Source organism: Bubalus bubalis, chromosome 1, assembly GCF_019923935.1.
Source record: "Bubalus bubalis isolate 160015118507 breed Murrah chromosome 1, NDDB_SH_1, whole genome shotgun sequence".
NCBI lineage: Eukaryota > Metazoa > Chordata > Mammalia > Artiodactyla > Bovidae > Bubalus > Bubalus bubalis.
This window is the reverse complement of record NC_059157.1, coordinates 83,644,679-83,665,073: the sequence shown is the minus strand read 5'-3', so window position 1 is coordinate 83,665,073 and position 20,395 is coordinate 83,644,679. Positions and strand designations below refer to the sequence as shown.

The 20,395-nt window shown below is 39.4% G+C and overlaps 1 protein-coding gene across 4 annotated transcripts in view; it reads right to left on the bottom strand.

Annotated features, from left to right (window-relative positions):
* ARL13B (ADP ribosylation factor like GTPase 13B) overlaps positions 1-20,395 on the bottom strand; it is an 82,574-nt gene that overhangs the window by 40,925 nt on the left and 21,254 nt on the right. For 3 of the 4 annotated variants that reach the window (XM_025282401.3, XM_025282404.3, XM_025282402.3), the window contains exon 3: positions 9,390-9,639. The exons of the other annotated variant lie outside the window; for it this stretch is intronic. In XM_025282401.3, the coding sequence (XP_025138186.1) occupies positions 9,390-9,639 (250 nt within the window). The remainder of the gene's footprint in view (positions 1-9,389; positions 9,640-20,395) is intronic. 4 annotated transcript variants of the gene reach the window in all.

Sequence of the window (20,395 nt, the reverse complement as noted above, 5' to 3'; positions counted from 1 at the left end):
GTCCATGGGGTTGTGAAGAGTCGGACACGACTGAGCGACTTCACTTTCACTTTTCACTTTCATGCACTGGAGAAGGAAATGGCAATCCACTCCAGTGTTCTTGCCTGGAGAATCCCAGGGACAGCGGGAGCCTTGTGGGCTGCTGTCTAAGGGGTTACACAGAGTCGGACACGACTGAAGTGACTTAGCAGGAGCAGCATAAGCAGAAACAAAAATGTTTCCTATAGATCAGCTTCAAATGTTTCAGTTCAGTTCAGTCGTGTCCGACTCACTGTGACACCATGGATTGCAACACGACAGGCTTCTGTGTCCATCACCAACTCCTGGAGCCTACTCAAACTCGTGTCCCTTGAGTCGATGATGCCATCCAACCATCTCATCCTCTGTCATCCCCTTCTCCTCCTGCCTTCAATCTTTCCCAACATCAGGGTCTTTTCAAATGAGTCAGTTCTTCGCATCAGGTAGCCAAAGTATTGAAGTTTCAGCTTCAACATCAGTCCTTCCAATGAACACCCAGGACTAATCTCCTTTAGGATGGACTGGTTGGATCTCCTTGCAGTCCAAGGGACTCTCACGAGTCTTCTCCAACACCACAGTTCAAAAGCATCAATTCTTCAGCACTCAGCTTTCTTTATAGTCCAACTCTGACATCCATACATGACTACTGGAAAAACCATAGCCTTGACTAGAAGGAACTTTGTTGACAAAATAATGTCTCTGCTTTTTAATATGCTATCTAAGTTGGTCATAACTTTTCTTCTAAGGAGTAAGCATCTTTTAATTTCAAATGTTGAAGGAACATATATAAAAGATAAATTTAGGGCTTCCCTGCTGGCTCAGATGGTTAAAAAAAAAAAAAAAAAAAAAGATAAATTTAATGATAAACTCCTCAGCTAATCAGGTGGTGAGACATATTTCTTCTGTCCCTTCTAAAGCTGTGTTATATCCTTTTATGTAGTGCCTTACTGACACTTGTTTATAATTGGTCCTAAATTGTTTATCATGAAAACTAAGAAAATCAAGTACTATTTATTATTCACTAGCATAATTATATACAGATGGTTTCAGAAAATAGCAATTTTCTATAGTAATATTTATATTTGAACATACTCCTTTTAATACAAGACAACCACAGAAAGATTCATAGGACAGCGATATAGCACATATATCACAGGCTTCAGCAATATGTGAACCGTGAGCTTCCAGATGTTCAAGTTGGATTTAGAAAAGGCAGAGGAACCAGGGATCAAATTGCCAACATCCTCTGGATCATCGAAAAAGCAAGAATGTTCCAGAAAAACATCTATTTCTGCTTTAATGATTATGCCAAAGCCTTTGACTGTGTGAATCACAATAAACTGTGGGAAATTCTGAAAGAGATGGGAAATACCAGACCACCTGACCTGCCTCTTGAGAAACCTGTATGCAGGTCAGGAAGCAACAGTTAGAACTGGACATGGAACAAAAGACTGGTTCCAAATAGGAAAAGGAGTACGTCAAGGCTGTATATTGTCACCCTGCTTATTTAACTTATATGCAGAGTATATCATGAGAAACACTAGGCTGGAGGAAGCACAAGCTGGAATCAAGACTGCCAGGAGAAATATCAATAACCTCAGATATGCAGATGACACCACCCTTATGGAAGAAAGTGAAGAAGAACTAAAAAGCCTCTTGATGAAAGTGCAAGTGGAGAGGGAAAAAGTTGTATTAAACCTCAACATTCAGAAAACGAAGTTCATGGCATCTGGTCCCATCACTTCATAGGAAATAGATGGGGAAACAGTGGAAACAGTGGCTGACTTTATTTTGGGGGGCTTCAAAATCACTGCAAATAGTGACTGCAGCCATGAAATTAAAAGATGCTTGCTTCTTGGAAGGAAAGTTATGACCAACCTAGACAGCATATTTTAAAGCAGAGACATTACTTTGCCAACAAAGGTCCATAAAGTCAAGACTATGGCTTTTCCAGTAGTCATGTATGGATGTGAGAGTTGGACCGTAAAGAAAGCTGAGCACCGAAGAATTGATGCTTTTGAACTGTGGTGTTGGAGAAGACTCTTGAGAGTCCCTTGGACTGCAAGGAGATCCAACCAGTCCATCCTAAAGGAGATTAGTTCTGGGTGTTCATTGGAAGGACTGATGTTGAAGCTGAAACTCCAGTATATTGTTTATATACCACACACCTGATGCGAAGAGCTGACTCATTTGAAAAGACCCTGATGCTGGGAAAGATTGAAGGCAGGAGGAGAAGGGGATGACAGAGGATGAGATGGTTGGATGGCATCACCGACTCAATGGACATGAGTTTGTGTAAACTCCAGGAGGTGGTGATGGACAGGGATGTCTGGCGTGCTGCAGTCCATGGGATTGCAAAGAGTCAGACACGACTGAGCAACTGAACTGAACTGATATACCACATACAATGTCATTGTTATACTTCAAAAGCATCCTATTAAGCCACAAAAACAATATATTTAACTAATTAGCTGCTGAATATATTGTTTATTCACATACAACACATATTAAAAGTAGCCATTTTTTCCTTAAAATTACTTTAATAGAAAAAATTCTTAAGCATTAGAAGCATAATATTAGGAAGCTACTGGCTCAGAAAGTATGTAATAACAAAAACAGTGAAAACTACTTTGAGCACTTGGACTCATTCTTACTAAGCCATGTCAGTTTCTGTAAATCAAAAGCTTCATGTAGCCTTAAATCACACAAGATACTTTAAAACTAGCTCTCCTAATTCAATCTACCTGGGCACCCCATATCAGCAATCAACAGCAACTATTCATTTCCACAATCACATGCACTGAACACTAGTAAAGAACTGCACTATATGCTTTAAATACATTATTTCAGAATTCATGTAATCAGATCAGATCAGTTGCTCAGTCGTGTCCGACTCTTGCGACCCCATGAATCGCAGCACGCCAGGCCTCCCTGTCCATCACCAGCTCCCGGAGTTCACTCAGACTCACGTCCATCAAGTCAGCGATGCCATCCAGCCATCTCATCCTCTGTCGTCCCCTTCTCCTCTTGCCCCCAATCCCTCCCAGCATCAGAGTCTTTTCCAATGAGTCAACTCTTCGCATGAAGTGGCCAAAGTACTGGAGTTTCAGCTTTAGCATCATTCCTTCCAAAGAAATCCCAGGGCTGATCTCCTTCAGAATTCATGTAATACAAATATTAAAATGTTTATTTACAAGTGGAAACATAGAAACTCAGGATGATTAAGTAACCTACTCAAGGCCTGGCTGACTCCAGAGCCTATGCTTTCCCCTATACCAGTAGATCCCAATTTCTGTTGTGCATCAGAGAGATCTGGAGAACTTGTGGAAAAAATAGAAGCATCCTTGGCCCCGCTCTAAAAAAATATAGCCTGGTCTGATGCTGACACAGGTGATTCCTAGATAACATCTTGCTGCTTAACAACAAGCAACAGGTTTTTCTTCATTGTTTTGTTTTATAATACAGTGTGTTGGGACAGGGAAAGGAAAGGATAGGAAACTCTACGGGTTCTTGGAGCATAAATTACTTGGGAAGTCAACCAGCTAAGCAGCTTTACTGTAAACTACAGCTGCTACTAGTGAAGCTGGATGCCCTAAGAGATGAAAGGTGGCCCTCAGCAAGGTAATGCAGAGGTAAGTCTACAGTGTAACTAAATAAGGTTGGTGAAGATGACCGCTTGGTAAGTTTCCACTGAAAGAAAAGAAATCTTAAGCCAATGGGCCCTATAAAGTGAGTAGAGGTTTCAGCAGTAAATTAAGGGACTCACCACTACAACTAAAGATCAAGTGATTAAATGATATAGGTTGTCCCCACTCCCATACTTAAGGGTTTCCAGAATTTGACAAAGGAGCCAGGTTCTCCTATTTCTCATTGAAAGGTGTAACTCTGTAAAAGTACATTTGACTTAAATTCTAAGGACAGTATTAGGATAACCCACAACCTAATTAACTTCTCTTGGGCACTTACAAGAAAAAAAATATCACTCAAACTAACAGTCTTCCGTAATATTGTCTAGAAGAAAGCTGAGTCAAGTAGGTATATAGAAGCTGGTATATAGAAGTTGAAAAATCCCCTTATCAAAAAATGATAAAATCCTGGTTATTGTTTCTCCTAATATAAAAACTCACTGCCATTTTTTTTAACCTCTTTGGTAATGAAATCCTTCAGGAATTTGAAGAGAGCTAGAATCTGCTCTCAAGAAAAATGCACAAGCACTCAGAACTGTGTGCGTGATTACAGAGGATCTGGGAAGCCATCCATGGTACAAAGACCTCTAGGTCAAAATATTCTTTTTCCCTGAAATGTTCATAACATCTAATCAGATTATAAAAGAGATATTATGTTTTCTTCCCTGAGTGAAACTCCTATACATTTAACACTTTTGTTGTGAAGTATCTAATTTACGAGGTTTGACTAAAAGTTAGGTTATATAACTCCACAGAAAAGCAGACAGTACCTAAGGAGACAGTGGTACCATTCCAAGAGTTCAAGTGTGCCTACACAAGTAAGAGTTGTTATTACTCTGGGAGGAAATTTTAGGCAGTGGATCTCCAGAGTTATTTCAGTCGGCAGTATTAGGAGATTCAACCACAAAAAGTGAAGGGTAATTTACATTCGCTCTGCTACATTTAAAACTATATTAGAAAGAAGAGATACAGAAAGAACATGCCTCTTCTTATAACATTAGTGTAACCTTGGGTTGCTGAAAATTTCAACTTAAGATGTTTAAAATATCTCCCAGTTCAGTCGCAAGGAATCAACAAACAGTGCCTTGTTTTATTGACAGAAAACTTCTATGGTGGATGTTCAGCTTAAATTTTGAAATTACTTCTGATTTCAGTGTTATTTATACAACTGCATAAGTTGTTTACTTTTTCTCTTGGAAAGGTCTTCTTTATCTGACTATGTAGTATTAGGGCTTTTCATAAAATAATTAAGTTATAAATGGTTAAAGCAAGCATGTGTATGTGGAGGGGAATGTGAGGGTAGATAATATATTTCAAACCTTATTTAATTTGAGTACACTGTTTTTGTTTAGTCCCTAAGTTGTGTCTGACTCTTTGTGACCCCATGGACTGACTGTAGCTCCCCAGGCTTCTCTGTCTATGGGCTTTCCTAGTCAAGAATACTGTTGTGGGTTGCCATTTCCTTCTCTGAGGGATGTTCCCAACCCAGGGATTGAACTCACATCTCCTGCATTGGCAGGCAGATTCTTTACTGATGAGCCACAAAGGAAACCCAATCAGAGTGTAGGTTCAAATTAATCTCTATAATAGTAGATATGAGAGAAAAGCAGCTTTCTATTCTAGGTAAATACACAGCTTAACATGGTAACATGATAACATTTAATATCTGAGAGCAGATATTTACATCAAATCTGTTTTTAATTTCTTTAGAAGAAATACAAATCACTTCTACCTTTTTACCGAAATGGATTCTTTGCATAGACTATACTATGGTTCACATTATAATATACAGCTGAATACAATATTTTACAGATACTTTTATTAAAGAAGAGGTATTTAACCATTAGGGCTTCCCTGGTAGCTCAGCTGGTAAAGAATCCACCTGCAATGCAAGAGACCTGGGTTCGATCCCTGGGTTAAGATTCCATGGAGGAGGGCATGAGAACCCACTACAGTATTCTTCCCTGGAGAATCTTCATGGAGAGAGGAGCCTGGTGGGCTACAGTCTATGAGGTCACAAAGAGTCGAACACAACACAGTGAGTAAGCACAGCACAGCATTTAACCACTAAGCCCAAAAAAGTAAAGTGACTTGCCAGGGTCATAAACAAATTCACAATAGCCTTTAGAATCCAGGTTCTAGACTCTCCATCTTCTCTCTAAACCCATGTTTTTTCAACTTTTCACCACTTATTTCAGAGATCTGACTAGAATATTATGCTGATTAAGAAGTAAATACTATATAACTGCCAAACTGAACTTCCAAGCTAATAAAGCACAGAAGCCTAGTGATCTATGATTCTGATCTTTCCCAAAAACCCTCAAGTCTGTGACATGAAACGTGACTGAGACTTTATGTGCAACAACACACGCTGTCAGACCAGTATGCAGAATCATCAGGCAGAGCTGGAGAAGTGTCCAGGACCTGCTGTCACTGTCATCTACTCTGCTTCTCACAGCATGAATGAATCCTGCTCTACCAGTCTGTAATTTTGTTTTTACTGATAATTATTCCGGTTTATTTCCTTCTGTTGAAGGACTGAATCTTTTTGAGGTCTGTTGTTCTCTGCTCATTATTAGAGGATGGGAAGAAAAAATTATCAAGGGGTTGAACTGAGTTCTGAGAGGCTTTGCAGATCCTAAATCCACTAGTTGAGGCTAAGAAAAGTGGCAAGCAGAGACATTAGATGCCATAACTGCATTTTTCAGCTAAGAAGTCCAGATGTCCATGGGCAGGAAGGAAGCAGCTGTGTGCAACAAGGAGCACTGTAGCCAGCCTCTTAATTTAGGTAGCCTTTCCTCCATCTCCATACCCACTAGCCCAGAGCATGGACTTTAGTAGGGCTCTACTGGAGGCCCTTTCCACTTACTAGCTACTTACGACCCTTTCCACTTACTTTGCAATGCCATATCTATTATATGCTAGAGTTATTATCAGTTAAAACACAGACTTTCCCATCTGCAAGGAGCTATGAAGGCAACCTGGACTCTAAGGAAAAGTAAAATGATCAAATCTGCATTTAAAAAGGAGCTCTTAAGTACTTTATTCTTGCATTGTTCCACTTATGAAAGCATGTACCAGTTCCGTGATTTGAAAAATATCAAATAAAAGGGCTCCTGCCTTCAGTGTAGACGAGAGCTTAGAGAACAGGCAAGATGCTAGCAGGGAGACTGGTCTGGAGAGTAATCAGTAACACAAGGGAGAAGTGAACAAAGGTTGAAAGGAGTTAACATCAAACAGAATAGAGAGGAGTAAAGAGACTCAAATATTAAAACAGTAACATCAATAAGACAAACATTGTAGGCCAGAGACAAAAAGGTAAACAGGAGGACCTTCAAATATGGGACTTAGGTGGATATTAAAGAGGGATTTATAAACAGAAAAAAGGGTGGGATAGAAAATTGTATATATTATATGAACACTGCATACATTACATGTTTTACAAAAATATGCACAAACTCATCAAAATGATAGCAGTGCTTGGCTTTGCATGATAGGCCAATCATTTTTTATCCTCATTCTTTCTTACATCTTCTAAATTTACTAAGAATATGTACTTTCTGGTAAACTGTGTACATTTTTGAAGCACACACATCTCAAAACTTTAGCCTAATTAACAAAAATTCTACAGTTGTAAAACTCCCTTAAGAAAAACAGTTCAGATGGTGAACTATTCTATGTTTCATAAACATATTATATGATCTATAACTAATTCTCATGTCTTTTTGAGATCTCACTGACAGTGAAATTGTAATTCTGAGCAATCATTCTAGTTGTGAATTGTTTCTTTTCCAATTCTGCAAATTTACTAGCTAAGAGAAGTGACAGAGCTGAAAGCAGGTATCTTGCTGACAGTTATCAAACCATACAGTAAACACTGCAGACATTTACCAATTGCATGCCTCTGCCTCAGGGCTTTGCCACATACATCTGCAGGACTGACTTACTTCCAGTGTCATCTTCTCAATAAGACCTACTATGATTATTTTAAGAGTAACATGCCCGTCACCACCACCACTACAGGACTGCTGATCTTCTTTTACTTGTTTTGTTTTCAATATACTTATCACCTAATATACAATTTATTTATTACATTTATTGTGTGTCTCACCTCCAAGAATGTAAGCTCCTGAGATTACACATGGAGTTTTATTGTTGCTGTTCTCAAATGTATCCCTATACCTAAATGGATCCCTGTACCAGAACAATGCCTAGCATATAGTGGATGCTTAACAAATATTTGTTGAATTAGTACTTGTATGAGTGAATAAAGGCATGAAAGAATACATGAAAAAAAAAAGAATAAATAAATGACTACTGGGTTAAAAAGCACACTCAATTATTTTACAAATGAACATCAGTTGTTAGTACTCTTTATAAGTCACTGCTTCAACATTTGTAGAGACTAATTTAGCCTATAGGGTTCAACAAAGTTTACTCTTTGTATACACGTCTATTAAAGTTTCTTTCAGATTCAATAAAACAATTGTATATATCAAATAACTTCTCTAATTAGTTAAAAGTATAAAAATTAAATAGTATAAGCTTAACAATAAATGGCACAATAACATTTTATTTTTTGTAATCAGAGTTTTCAGACTGCCTCATTTAAAAATGTTCACTTATTACTGAGGACCACAGAGACAGTTCGCTTATACTTTCCCATTTAACCATGTTCATAGGTTGCTTGGTTTTTTGTTTTTTGTTTTTTTCTTTTTCAATCATTAGTTATGAATTGCAAGAGAACGAGAAAAAGGACAAGAAGGCAAGAGCACACATACCACTTACCCCAATTTTAAGAGTAATTTCAACTACTTTTCACTTGACTGTGTCTCAAAGTCATAGCACCACCTTGTGTTTACTCTTCGGAAATGCTATGAGGGCAGACGGTGCAAAAAGGCTTTGTCGTTTAATTTTGTTTTAATGTTTAAGCAGCTGAAGAAAATGATGCTAAGCCTATGACTAAGTTGATAACAACACAGATCACACGCTGATAACGACACAGATCACATGCTCAGTTTGGAAATACAAAAGTAAAAACTGAGAAATCAATGTGGCATTAGAAAAATAAACCACCTAAGTAAGTTTCAAACAAGAATACGCAAGAAAAAAAAAGAGGCAAAACCTAAATGTTACTAAAAGAGGAAAATAAATTGAAAAACATTTTACAACCTCATTAGTAGACCATCTGCAAAATTTGACAAGAGTAAATTATCAAAGAAAACAAAGAGTTCACATTTGAAAATCCAGGAGATCTAATTATAAGATTTTTTCATTACATAGCCTCTGCCCTTAATCCCTACAGACAGCATTATAACAAAGCCTTGGTATATTAACAACTCCCAGTAAATTACATACATTTGATTATGTGAGAGTGTGACAACACTTTTTCAGTGTTTTATAACTTAGGGAGATTTCTTTAGTGACTAATGCTGCTGCTTCTATGTTTACAATAACATCGGGCGCAAGCTCAGTCGCTCAGTCGTGTCCACTCTTTGTAACCACATGGACCCACCAGGCTCCTCTGTCCATGGGGATTCTCCAGGCAAGAATACAGGAGTAGATTGCCATGCCCCCCTCCAGGGGATCTTCCCAATCCAGGAATCAAACCCAGGTTTCCCCCAACTGCAGGTGGATTCTTTACTGTCTGAGCCACCATGGAAGTTCAACACCAACATTACTTACACCAATATAGGCTTTCCGGATATCCTAGGGTGTCTCAGCACTTCTGACATTGTCTCTTTTGTTTCCTCCATTCTTTCTTCATCACTTGAATCCACAACAAATATTACCCCATAGGACTCAGCATAGTAATTCTTCCAGATTCCTCGAATTCTTTTTCCACCTCCCAAGTCAAAGATGGTGACTTCAAACTTTCCTTGTCTAAGGTCAATTTTGGAAAATCCAACAGTAGGAGCTACATCTTCAGGATATTCTGTTTCAAATGATATAAAGAAAAAGAATCTTGAGACTTCAAATTAATAACATTAATTTAACTTCACAACTTAAAATGGCATAAGTGTATTATTCATCATATATTAGTACTAAATAGAATGTTTATTACTTGTTTACATAATAAGCATTACATCTAAGCACACTGGTTTGGAGGAAAGGTAGATACTATAAAATATCCAACTAGAATTTACACTCCTTGCAGACAGGGCTTTTTGTTTGCTTGTTTGTTGTTATTGCTATAATCCCAGGTCCTATTAATGACTACAATATAACAGGTACTTAATAAGTATTTGTAGAATGAATAAACAAATGAACCTTTGCCTAAGGTTACAGATTCTCCAAGTTACAAAAAATAAAAATTTCAACTTTCAACACCACGGCCATCCCCAGGGACCATTACAACCCACGTAGAGTTATAAAGAAAAACTAAACATTTAAAGAATAGTTTAAAACAACCAAACAATGGGAGAAGCTATGAAGAGCATGGCAGAAAGCAAAGAAGAACCAAAGAGCCTCTGGATGAAAGTGAGAGGAGTATGAAAAAGCTGGCTTGAAACTCAACATTCAAAAAACTAAAATCATGGCATCCGGTCCCATCACTTAATGGCAAATAGATGGGAAAACAACGGAAACAGTGACAAACTATTTTCTTGGGCTCCAAAATCACTGCAGACGGTGACTGCAGCCACGAAATTAAGACGCTTGCTCCTTGGAAGGAAAGCTATGACAAACCTAGTGTTTGGGTGTTAAGTCACTTCAGTCATGTCTGACTCTTTGCGATCCCATGGACTTGAACTCGCCAGGCTCCTCTGTCCATGACAAACTTAGACATCATATTAAAAAGCAGACATCACTTTGACCACAAAGGTCCATATAGTCAAAGCTATGATTTTTACAGTAGTCATGTATGGAGGTGAGAGTTGGACCATAAAGAAAGCTGAGCACTAAAGAACTGATGCTTTGGAACTGAGGTGTTGGAGAAGACTCTTGCAAGTCCCTTGGTCTGCAAGGAGACCAGACCAGTCCATCCTAAAGGAAATAAACCCTGATCATTCATTGGGAGGACTGATGCTGAAGCAGAAGCTCCAATACTTTAGCTACCTGATGCAAACAGCCAACTCAGGGGACAGCATCCTGATGCTGGAAAAGATTGAGGGCAGGAGGAGAAGGGGGCAACAGAGGATGAGATAGTTGGATGGCATCACTGACTCAATGGACATGAGTTTGAGCAATCTGTGGGAGATAGTGAAGGACAGGGAAGCCTGGCATGCTGCAGTTGATGGGGTCACAAAGAGTTAGACACAACTTAGCAACTGACAACAATGAATAGTATGGGACCATTCTTTTTTAATTAACTGAATAAAAGCTATAATTGGAATAAAGAAACTTTCAAGAACAGCTTGTAAATGTAAAGAGTAGATTTTATTTTTTTCTATAAGAAAAGAATACAGGATATTTTCATAAATTATAACTGAATTGCTTTGCACGTCTGCATATGACAGCACAAAGAAGTACAGGATATATACAATTATAACTGCCAAGGAATGGTAATGACAGTAAGAGATTAAAAAGATCACTAAGGTTCAAGCCTTGACCTAGGAGGTGAAACCTAGACCTTAAAGCTACGTTGAATTTAAACAGTCAGATCGGTGATCTAAGTAATGGAAATGGAAAAGGCAAGACGTACAAACAAGTTAAACATTGTAGTTGGAGCAGATCTTTAATACTGAATGTACACTGAAGGGGGTTCTGAAGACAGAGAACTGGGAGCCACGGAAGGCATTTCAGCAGACCAATAACATAATTGAGATGACTAAAAAGGAAAAAGGAAAGAGAAGTCGGTCAGTCTTTGCGACCCCACGGACTATAGCCTACCAGGCTACTCCATCCATGGGATTTTCCAGGCAAGAGTACTGGAGTGGGGTGCCATTTCCTTCTCCAGGGGATCTTCCCGACCCAGGATCGACCCTGGGTTTCCCGCACTGCAGCAGACTTTTTACCCTCTAAGCCATAAGATGACTAAAGTAGTCCTTTACTGAGATTCATCTTTGCAAAAGTCTCTAGAACTGACTGAAAATGAGATTGACAGTCACTTTTTAGAGAGGTAGGAAAACAAAACAAAAATAGAAGCAAGGCAAGAGAGAATGCATGAGCAATTAACAGATGCAAGTAACTCAGTGGTTACAGAAAAGAGTTCAGACTTCATGTCTGTCTCCTCCATTGGCTCACCACTGTGGTTGTTATTCTTTAGTTGCTAAGTTGTATCCAACTCTTTGTGACCCCATGGCCTACAGCCTGCCAGGGCTTCACTGTCCATGAGATGTCTCAGGCAAGAATACTGGAGTGGGTTACCATTTCCTTCTCCACATCATCATGGAATTCACAACAAATATTACTCCCCTGAACTTTGTTTATAAAGTCAATACAGTGACCACAAACTACATGAGGATTTCAAAGTTAAATAAAACTTAAATAAAAAGTTCAGTTTCTCAGTTGTACTAGCTGCATTTAAGGTACTCAAGAGTCACATGTGACTGGTGGCCCACCCTACTGAACAGAGCCAATGTAGAACATGTCCATCATTGCAAACAGCTCTACTGGACAACACTGGTTTAGAGGGTATTATCATTCCCACATTCAGCAAAACATTTGCTACTACAAAAATAAATTTGAAAGGCATTTGCTTTTAGGCTTAGGTATGACTGAGAAACAGACTTGCAATGTACCACTGCCTCTCAGCAAGAATCTTACTACAGTTTAGACAGCTCCCTAGAAAGTTAATTAAGACAATCACAAGTCACATTTTTAAAAGACCTGCCTTATCTAGAGGGAGAAAAAAAGCAAGTTTAGAAACAATATAAGCAGACATATATTCCAAAAACAGAATTATACTAGACATTTAAAAATGTGGATCTAGTCCAGACCAGAACTGGTTTCACAGTTAAAACAGAAAGCTATCTTTAAGTACAAATTGAAAGGTACTCCCCCACCCTCACCCTGAAATTATCAGTGAAAATAAGTCAACTGTCCTGAGGAACAAATAAGAGAAATAACATATTCAGAATACCTACTCAGTACCAGAACCTTGTTAGGTATTAAAATGTAAAGATGAATAAAATAGGGTTGCTACCCTCAAAGAATATCCAGTACACTTTAGAGAGACATAATATTAATGGAAATAATACAAGAATCTATATGTTCTGTGAATAAGTCTGGAGGGGACAGTGTGAAGGTGTAATAAACTACATGGTTATGTCCTAGCCAAATTCACCTGCTGAAACCCTAATTCCCAATGGTGATGGTATAAGGAGGTGGGGTCTTTGGGAATTAATCAGGTTTCAGTTCAGTTGCTCAGTTGTGTCCGACTCTTTGTGACCCCGTGTACTGCAGCATGCCAGGCTTCCCTGTCCATCACCAACTCCTGGGACCTATTCAAACTCATGTCCATTGAGTTGGTGATGCCATCCAGCCATCTCATCCTCTGTTGTCCCCTCTCATTCTTCCTTCAACCTTTCCCAGCATCAGGGTCTTTTCCAATGAGTTAGTTCTTCACATCAGGTTCCCATGTTTCAGCTTCAGCATCAGTCCTTCTAATGAATATTCAGGACTGACTTCCTTTAGGATTGACTGGTTGGATCTCCTTGCACTCCAAGGGACTCTCAAGAGTCTTCTCCAACACCATAGTTCAAAAGCATCAATTCTTTGGTGCTCAGCTTTCTTTATGGTCCAGCTCTCACATCCATACATGACTACTGGAAAAATCATAGCCTTGACTACACAGACCTTTGTTAACAAAGTAATGTCTCTACTTTTAATATGCTGTCTAGGGTTGGTCATTGGAGAAGGCAATGGCACCCCACTCCAGTACTCTGGCCTGGCAAATCCCATGGACGGAGGAGCCTGGTAGGCTGCAGTCCATGAGGTCGCTAGGAGTCAGACACCACTGAACGACTTCCCTTTCACTTTTCACTTTTATGCATTGGAGAAGGAAATGGCAACCCACTCCAGTGTTCTTGCCTGGAGAATCAGAGGGACGGGGGAGCCTGGTGGGGTGCTGTCTCTGGGGTCGCACAGAGTCAGACAAGACTGAAGCAACTTAGCAGCAGCAGCAGCAGGTTGGTCATAACTTTTCTTCCAAGGAGTAAGCGTCTTTTAATTTCGTGGCTGTCATCACTATCTGCAGTGATTTTGGAGCCCCAAAAAAATAAAGTCTGCCACTGTTTCCACTGTTTCCCCATCTATTTGCCATGAAATTCTGGGACTGGGTGCCATGATCTTAGTTTTCTGAACGCTGACCTTTAAGCCAACTTTTTCACTCTCCTCTTTCACTTTCATCAAGAGGTGCTTTAGTTCTTCTTCACTTTCTGCCATAAGGATGGTGTCATCTGCATATCTGAGGTTATTGATATTTCTCCCAGCAATCTTGATTCCAACTTGTGCTTCATCCAGCCCAGTGTTTGTCATGATGTACTCTGCATATAAGTTAAATAAGCAGGATGACAATATACAGCCTTGACGTTCTGCTTTCCCAATTTGGAACCAGTCTGTTGTTCCATGTCCAGTTCTAACTGTTGCTTCCTGACCTGCATACAGATTTCTCAGGAGGCAGGTCAGGTGGTCTGGTATTCCCATCTCTTGAAGAAGTTTCCACAGTTTGTTGTGATCCACACAGTCAAAGGCTTTGGCATAGTCAATAAAACAGAAGTAGATGTTTTTCTGGAACTCTCTTGCTTTTTTGATGATCCAGCAGATGTTGGCAATTTGATCTCTGGTTTAGGTTTAGATGAGATCAAAAGGATGGAGCCCCCATGATGGAATTAGTTCCCTTATAAGAAGAGACACAAGAGAGCTTGTTTCCTCTCTCTCTTTGCACCACATGAAGATACAAGTGAGAAGATGGTTGCATACCAAGAAGAGGGCCTTCACTAAGTATCTGACCACATAAGCACCCTGACCTCAGACTCCAGAACTGTGAGAAATACCTCTTGTTTAAGCCATCATGCCTATGGTATTCTGTTATAACACCCCAAATAAGTGCATTCAAGAGCAAAAAGATAAGGAGGGACCGAAGGCAATAGCACCCCACTCCAGTACTCTTGCCTGGAAAATCCCATGGACGGAGGAGCCTGGTGGGCTGCAGTCCATGGGGTCGCTAACAGTCGAACACGACTGAGCGACTTCACTTTCACCTTTCACTTTCATGCGTTGGAGAAGGAAATGGCAACCCACTCCAGTGTTCTTGCCTGGAGAATCCCAGGGACGGGGAAGCCTGGTAGGCTGTCGTCTATGGGGTCGCACAGAGTCGGACACGACTAAAGTGACTTAGCAGCAGCAGCAATAAGCTGTGGCCTAGAAAGGCTTCAGAGAGAAAGTGAAATAGGACTGAAGTCTTAGAAGATAAATAAATAAATTATAATAAAGAAGGGAGGAGAACATTCCAGACAAGAGAGCAATGTAAGCACAGATAAAATAATGGCAATATTCCCAGGAGGCCAATTCATATTAAGTAATTTTTTCAAGGTTCTATGGTAGACAGAGTCAAGACTCAAATTCAGGTATACAGAACTTTAAAAGCCTGTTTGTTCTGATACATGGAACACCCTCCCTAACTTCTCTCTTCTTTTCTGTAGTTCTTATTCATGACTCCATGTTTTAAGACTCAAGACTAAATGTTCAGGTTACAACCTTTTCTATAAATCCTTGTCTGATGATTCCTTCCTACTTTCAGTATTACCTACACCATCTATCATAACATTCTGTCTTCTTGCTGGCTTTCACAATAGCCCTTACCTTCCCAATACCTGGGAACAACCTTTGTATCCTTAGCACTTGGCACAAAGCATACAGTTGCTCAATACTACAACACCAGACTGCTAAGACAGCTGAAGCCGCTGTACTTACGTCCGTCCTTCCATATATTTAACCATCCATCCATGTCTGTAACTATTTGAGGGCCTATTACAAATCAGGCACCATATAAGAACCAGGTGTCCAAAGACATATGGTCCCCAATCCTGAGGATTTCAGTAAAGTATATGTGTTAAGACAATGCCTAAAAAGTTCAAGATAAAATGAAAATACATAATCAATAAATGTTTATGGAGCTTATGTTATATGGTAAGTACAATGCAAAGTCCTAGATATACAAAGATTAATATCTATTTTTTGTTCTAATAGACTCCTTACATAAAGGGAAAAAGAAGAAATATATACATAAATAACTAAAATATAATAAAGATATGGTAATAGCAACAATGCTAGGCATCAATTTACACAAAGAATTTTCCCACCCAAAATATTGCTTTAAACTATTTGGAAATAATACTGGAAAATCAGAAAATCCTGGATTTTTAGCTAAGCCCATAGCTGTTTAGGATAAAAAAGGTAATCCCCAGTCTTCATGACACCTAGGGGTGGCCGTGAGAGCAGGTTCTAGATAGTGTGCTTGTGGTCAATATTGTTGAGAGAGTCAACTCCCAGTCCAGGCTCCTTGAAGAGGAGAACGGGTCTGCTGCTCTTGAAGTGGAGAGAGGGGTTTGAGGTTCTCAAGGAGGAGGAAAGGACAAACTTTTTTTTTCTCTCCATTCTTTAGTCTTAGTCACATAAAATGGTTTTTTTTCTTTAAGCCAGGAACTGGTGATTACACAACAAACAACTCAGTTTAAACTCTGTACTAGGAATTACATAACAACAATGTAACCTGCTTGAGGACAGTTTCTCCTTCTGGAAAACCTTCTGACTAATCCTGATATCTTAGAATGTATATTATGGGAGTGGGTCTGGTAGGTTCTTTCTACTATTAAATTCTAATCCTGTTATCCTAAAATGTAACTTGTGGGAGTGGGTCTGGTAAAATTTTACAACCTTGAGACATTCTTTTGATTTGCTGTAATAATTAATTAAAAAGTATATAATTCCCTTGCTAAAGACTTGATCAGTCCTGGGTGTTCATTGGAAGGACTGATGCTAAAGCTGAAACTCCACCTCAATCGAAGAGTTCACTCATTGGAAAAGACCCTGATGCTGGGAGGGATTGGGGGCAGGAGGAGAAGGGGACGACAGAGGATGAGATGGCTGGATGGCATCACCGACTTGATGGACATGAGTCTGAGTAGGCTCTGGGAGTTGGTGATGGACAGGGAGGCCTGGCGTGCTGCAATTCATGAGGTCGCAACGAGTCGGACACGACTGAGCGATGGAACTGAACTGAACTGAAAGACTAGTGAGGGGGACACACTCCGACCCCTTCTGATGTCTGTGTCAGAAGCTTTCTCTGTCCCTTTTTCACACTTTAATAAAACTCTGCCACACAAAAGCTCTTGACTGATCAAGCCCAAAGCTAAATCTTCTTCGGAGATCAAGAATCTGACACCATTCACCATAAGCTATCACTATTAAATGTTTAATTGGCTTTGGAGTCTGTGGAACTCTGATATATAGTCTGATATATAGTATTTCTCAGTTTTCATGCTGTAAATACTACCACTATGGCCAATTTGAAATTATCAATATGAGGCACCTGACCATAAAGTTGGGGGAAGAGGTACCTAATTGGCTTTCACTGACTATATGAGCCAATATGAGCAAGTAGGAGCCAGCTAGGGAAAATACTAGGAATGGCAAAGCAAATAGGAAAAGGAACTTGAGTCCCTAATACCATACAGCTGCTATGCCAGCCCTAAACTACTTCTGCCTGTGCTCTTACATGAGAGAGAAATAAATTTCTATTTTGTTAAGCCACTGTTATTTTAGGCTTTTTAGTACAATCGAACCTATATCCTATTAATGCGATCACTTTGACAGCCATGAAGAAGAGAAGATGAATGAATGAAATGACGATAGGGAAAATACTTTTAGATTAGGAAACTATAATAAAATCATAGATGAAACACTAGGGTTTGGACTTAGCTGATCACAATACAGTTAAGAGAGGAAAATTATCTCAAAAGAAAGGAGGAAATATACAATAAAATTTGCTTTTAATTAAAAAAACAAAACAAAACAAAAACGAGAAGAGCCATAAGTAAGCTAAAGAGTAGAAGCCATGGGAGAAATGTTTTAGGAAAACGGCTTACTATACCCTAAGGCGCGACTGACCTGGGACACCAAAACCAGTAAAACTGCCCTTGGGAATTTATAGTCTGGAAGGTAGAGAAATACATAAATAGAGGAGCAATTAAGCACTGATACAGGTATTATATACAAACAGGAGTAGACAAAAATAGTAGTAGTCAACTGTATTCATGGTGGTGATAAGGGGTGAGGGCAGTAGGAGACCAGAAGGGACTCCGTAAAGGAGACTACATGACAAACGAAGGTCTTTAGAGATAAGCAGACATTCTGTCTTTAAGGAGAAGTTTATTTCTCTTTAATAAGGCAAACAGGAACAGTATAAGCAAAAAACAAAGGCATCAAAAGGCTCAATCAAACCTATATCCTAGGAAAACTCCCAAGTAGTTCTATATAACTGGATTCTTTAGAAAAGAAAAATAAGGTAAGAAATCAGTCACTGGAGTAGGCTGAAGAGTAAATAAAAATGAAGAACAAAAACAGTTAGAAGGCAGCTCAAAGCTGAAGGCAGCTTTGACTTTTTTGTTCATGACATGACACCTTGAACATTTTCTAAACTCAGAAAATGCACTGATGGATATATAGAGGTGGGATTTAGGGAAAAAAAAAAAAAAAAGACCTGATGGAAAGAGGATAGTCTAAGTACATCCAAATAATCAGATGGATTTATTAGCAAGTTTCTAGATCCTGTTCCCTTGAACCTAAGGTTTTGAAGGACTAAAAGAGAGGATGTTTGGATAAGGCTTCATGGACTGCAGGCCAAATCTGGATAGCCACCTGTTTTTACATGGTCCTCAAGCTAAGAACATGTTTTACATTTTAAAATAATTCCAAAACAATTCCCAAGGATATTTCATAACATATCAAATTTTAGTGTCCATAAGGAGAGTTTCATTGTAATATGGCCATGTTCATTTTTTACATACTGCCTATGGCTCCTATCAAACCACTGTGTCAGAACTATGTAGCTGGGAATGGGACCCTAAGACTCTCAGAGTCTAAAATATTAGTATTTACTATCTGGGATTCCCCTGGTGGTCCAGTGGTTAAGACTCCATGGATTCAATCCCTGATTAGGGAACTGAGATCCAACATGCCATGCAGTTTGGCCAAAAAAATAAATAAATTTAAAAAAATAAAATATTTACTATCTGGATCTTTACAGAAGAAACTTGCAAACCCCTGATTTCAATTCAGTTCAGTTCAGTCACTCAGTCATGTCCGACTCTTGCGACCTTATGAATCACAGCATGACAGGCCTCCCTGTCCATCACCAACTCCCAGAGTTTACCCAACTCATGTCCATTGAGTCGGTGATGTCATCTACCCATCTCATCCTCTGTCATCCCCTTCTCCTCCTGCCCTCAATCTTTCCCAGCATCAGGGTCTTCTCAAATGAGTCAGTACGTCGCATCAGGTGGACAAAGTATTAGAGTTTCAGCTTCAACATCAGTCCTTCCAATGAACACCCAGGACTAATCTCCTTCAGAATGGACTGGTTGGATCTCCTTGCAGTCCAAGGGACCCTTAAGAGTCTCCTCCAACACCATAGTTCAAAAGCATCAATGCTTCAGCACTCAGCTTTCTTTATAGTCCAACTCTCACATCCATACATGACCACTGGAAAAACCATAGCCTTGACTAGACAGACCTTTGTTGACAAAGTAATGTCTCTGCTTTTTAATATGCTGTCTAGGTTGGTCATAACTTTCCTTCCAAGGAGTAAGCGTCTTTTAATTTCATGCCTGTAATCACCACCTGCAGTGATTTTGGAGCCCCAAAAAATAAAAGTCTTACACTGTTTCCACTGTTTTCCCATCTATTTGCCATGAAGTGATGGGACCCAATTCCATGATCTTAGTTTTCTGAATGCTGAGTTTTAAGCCAACTTTTTCACTCTCCTCTTTGACTTTCATCAAGAAGCTCTTTAGTTCTTCTTCACTTTCTGCCATAAGGATGGTGTCATCTGCATATCTAAGGTTATTGATATTTCTCCCAGCAATCTTGATTCTAGCTTGTGCTTCCTCCAGTCCAGCATTTCTCATGATATACTCTACATATAAGTTAAATAAGCAGGGTGGCAATATACAGCCTTGACGAACTCCTTTTCCTATTTGGAACCAGTCTGTTGTTCCCTTTCAAGTTCTAACTGTTGCTTCCTGACCTGCATACGGGTTTCTCAAGAGGCAGGTCAGGTGGTCTGCTATTCCCATCTCTTTCAGAATTTTCCACAGTTTATTGTGATCCACACAGTCAAAGGCTTTGGCATAAGAAGAAATAGATGTTTTTCTGGAACTCTCTTGCTTTTTCGATGATTTAGCAGATGTTGGCAATTTGATCTCTCGTTCCTCTGCCTTTTCTAAAACCAGCTTGAACAGCTGGTCACAGTTCACGTATTGCTGAAGCCTGGCTTGGGAGAATTTTGAGCATTACTTTACTAGTGTGTGAGATGAGTACAACTGTGCAGTAATTTAAGCATTCTTTGGCATTGCCTTTCTTTGGGATTGGAAGGAAAACTGACCTTTTCCAGTCCTGTGACCACTGCTGAGTTTTCCCAAATTTGCTTACATATATTGAGCACCCCTGATTCAGACGGTGATAGTTCTTCAAGGATATAACCTAAGTGACCACATGAGGGGTACAAAAAGCCTTTAGAAGACTGCTTC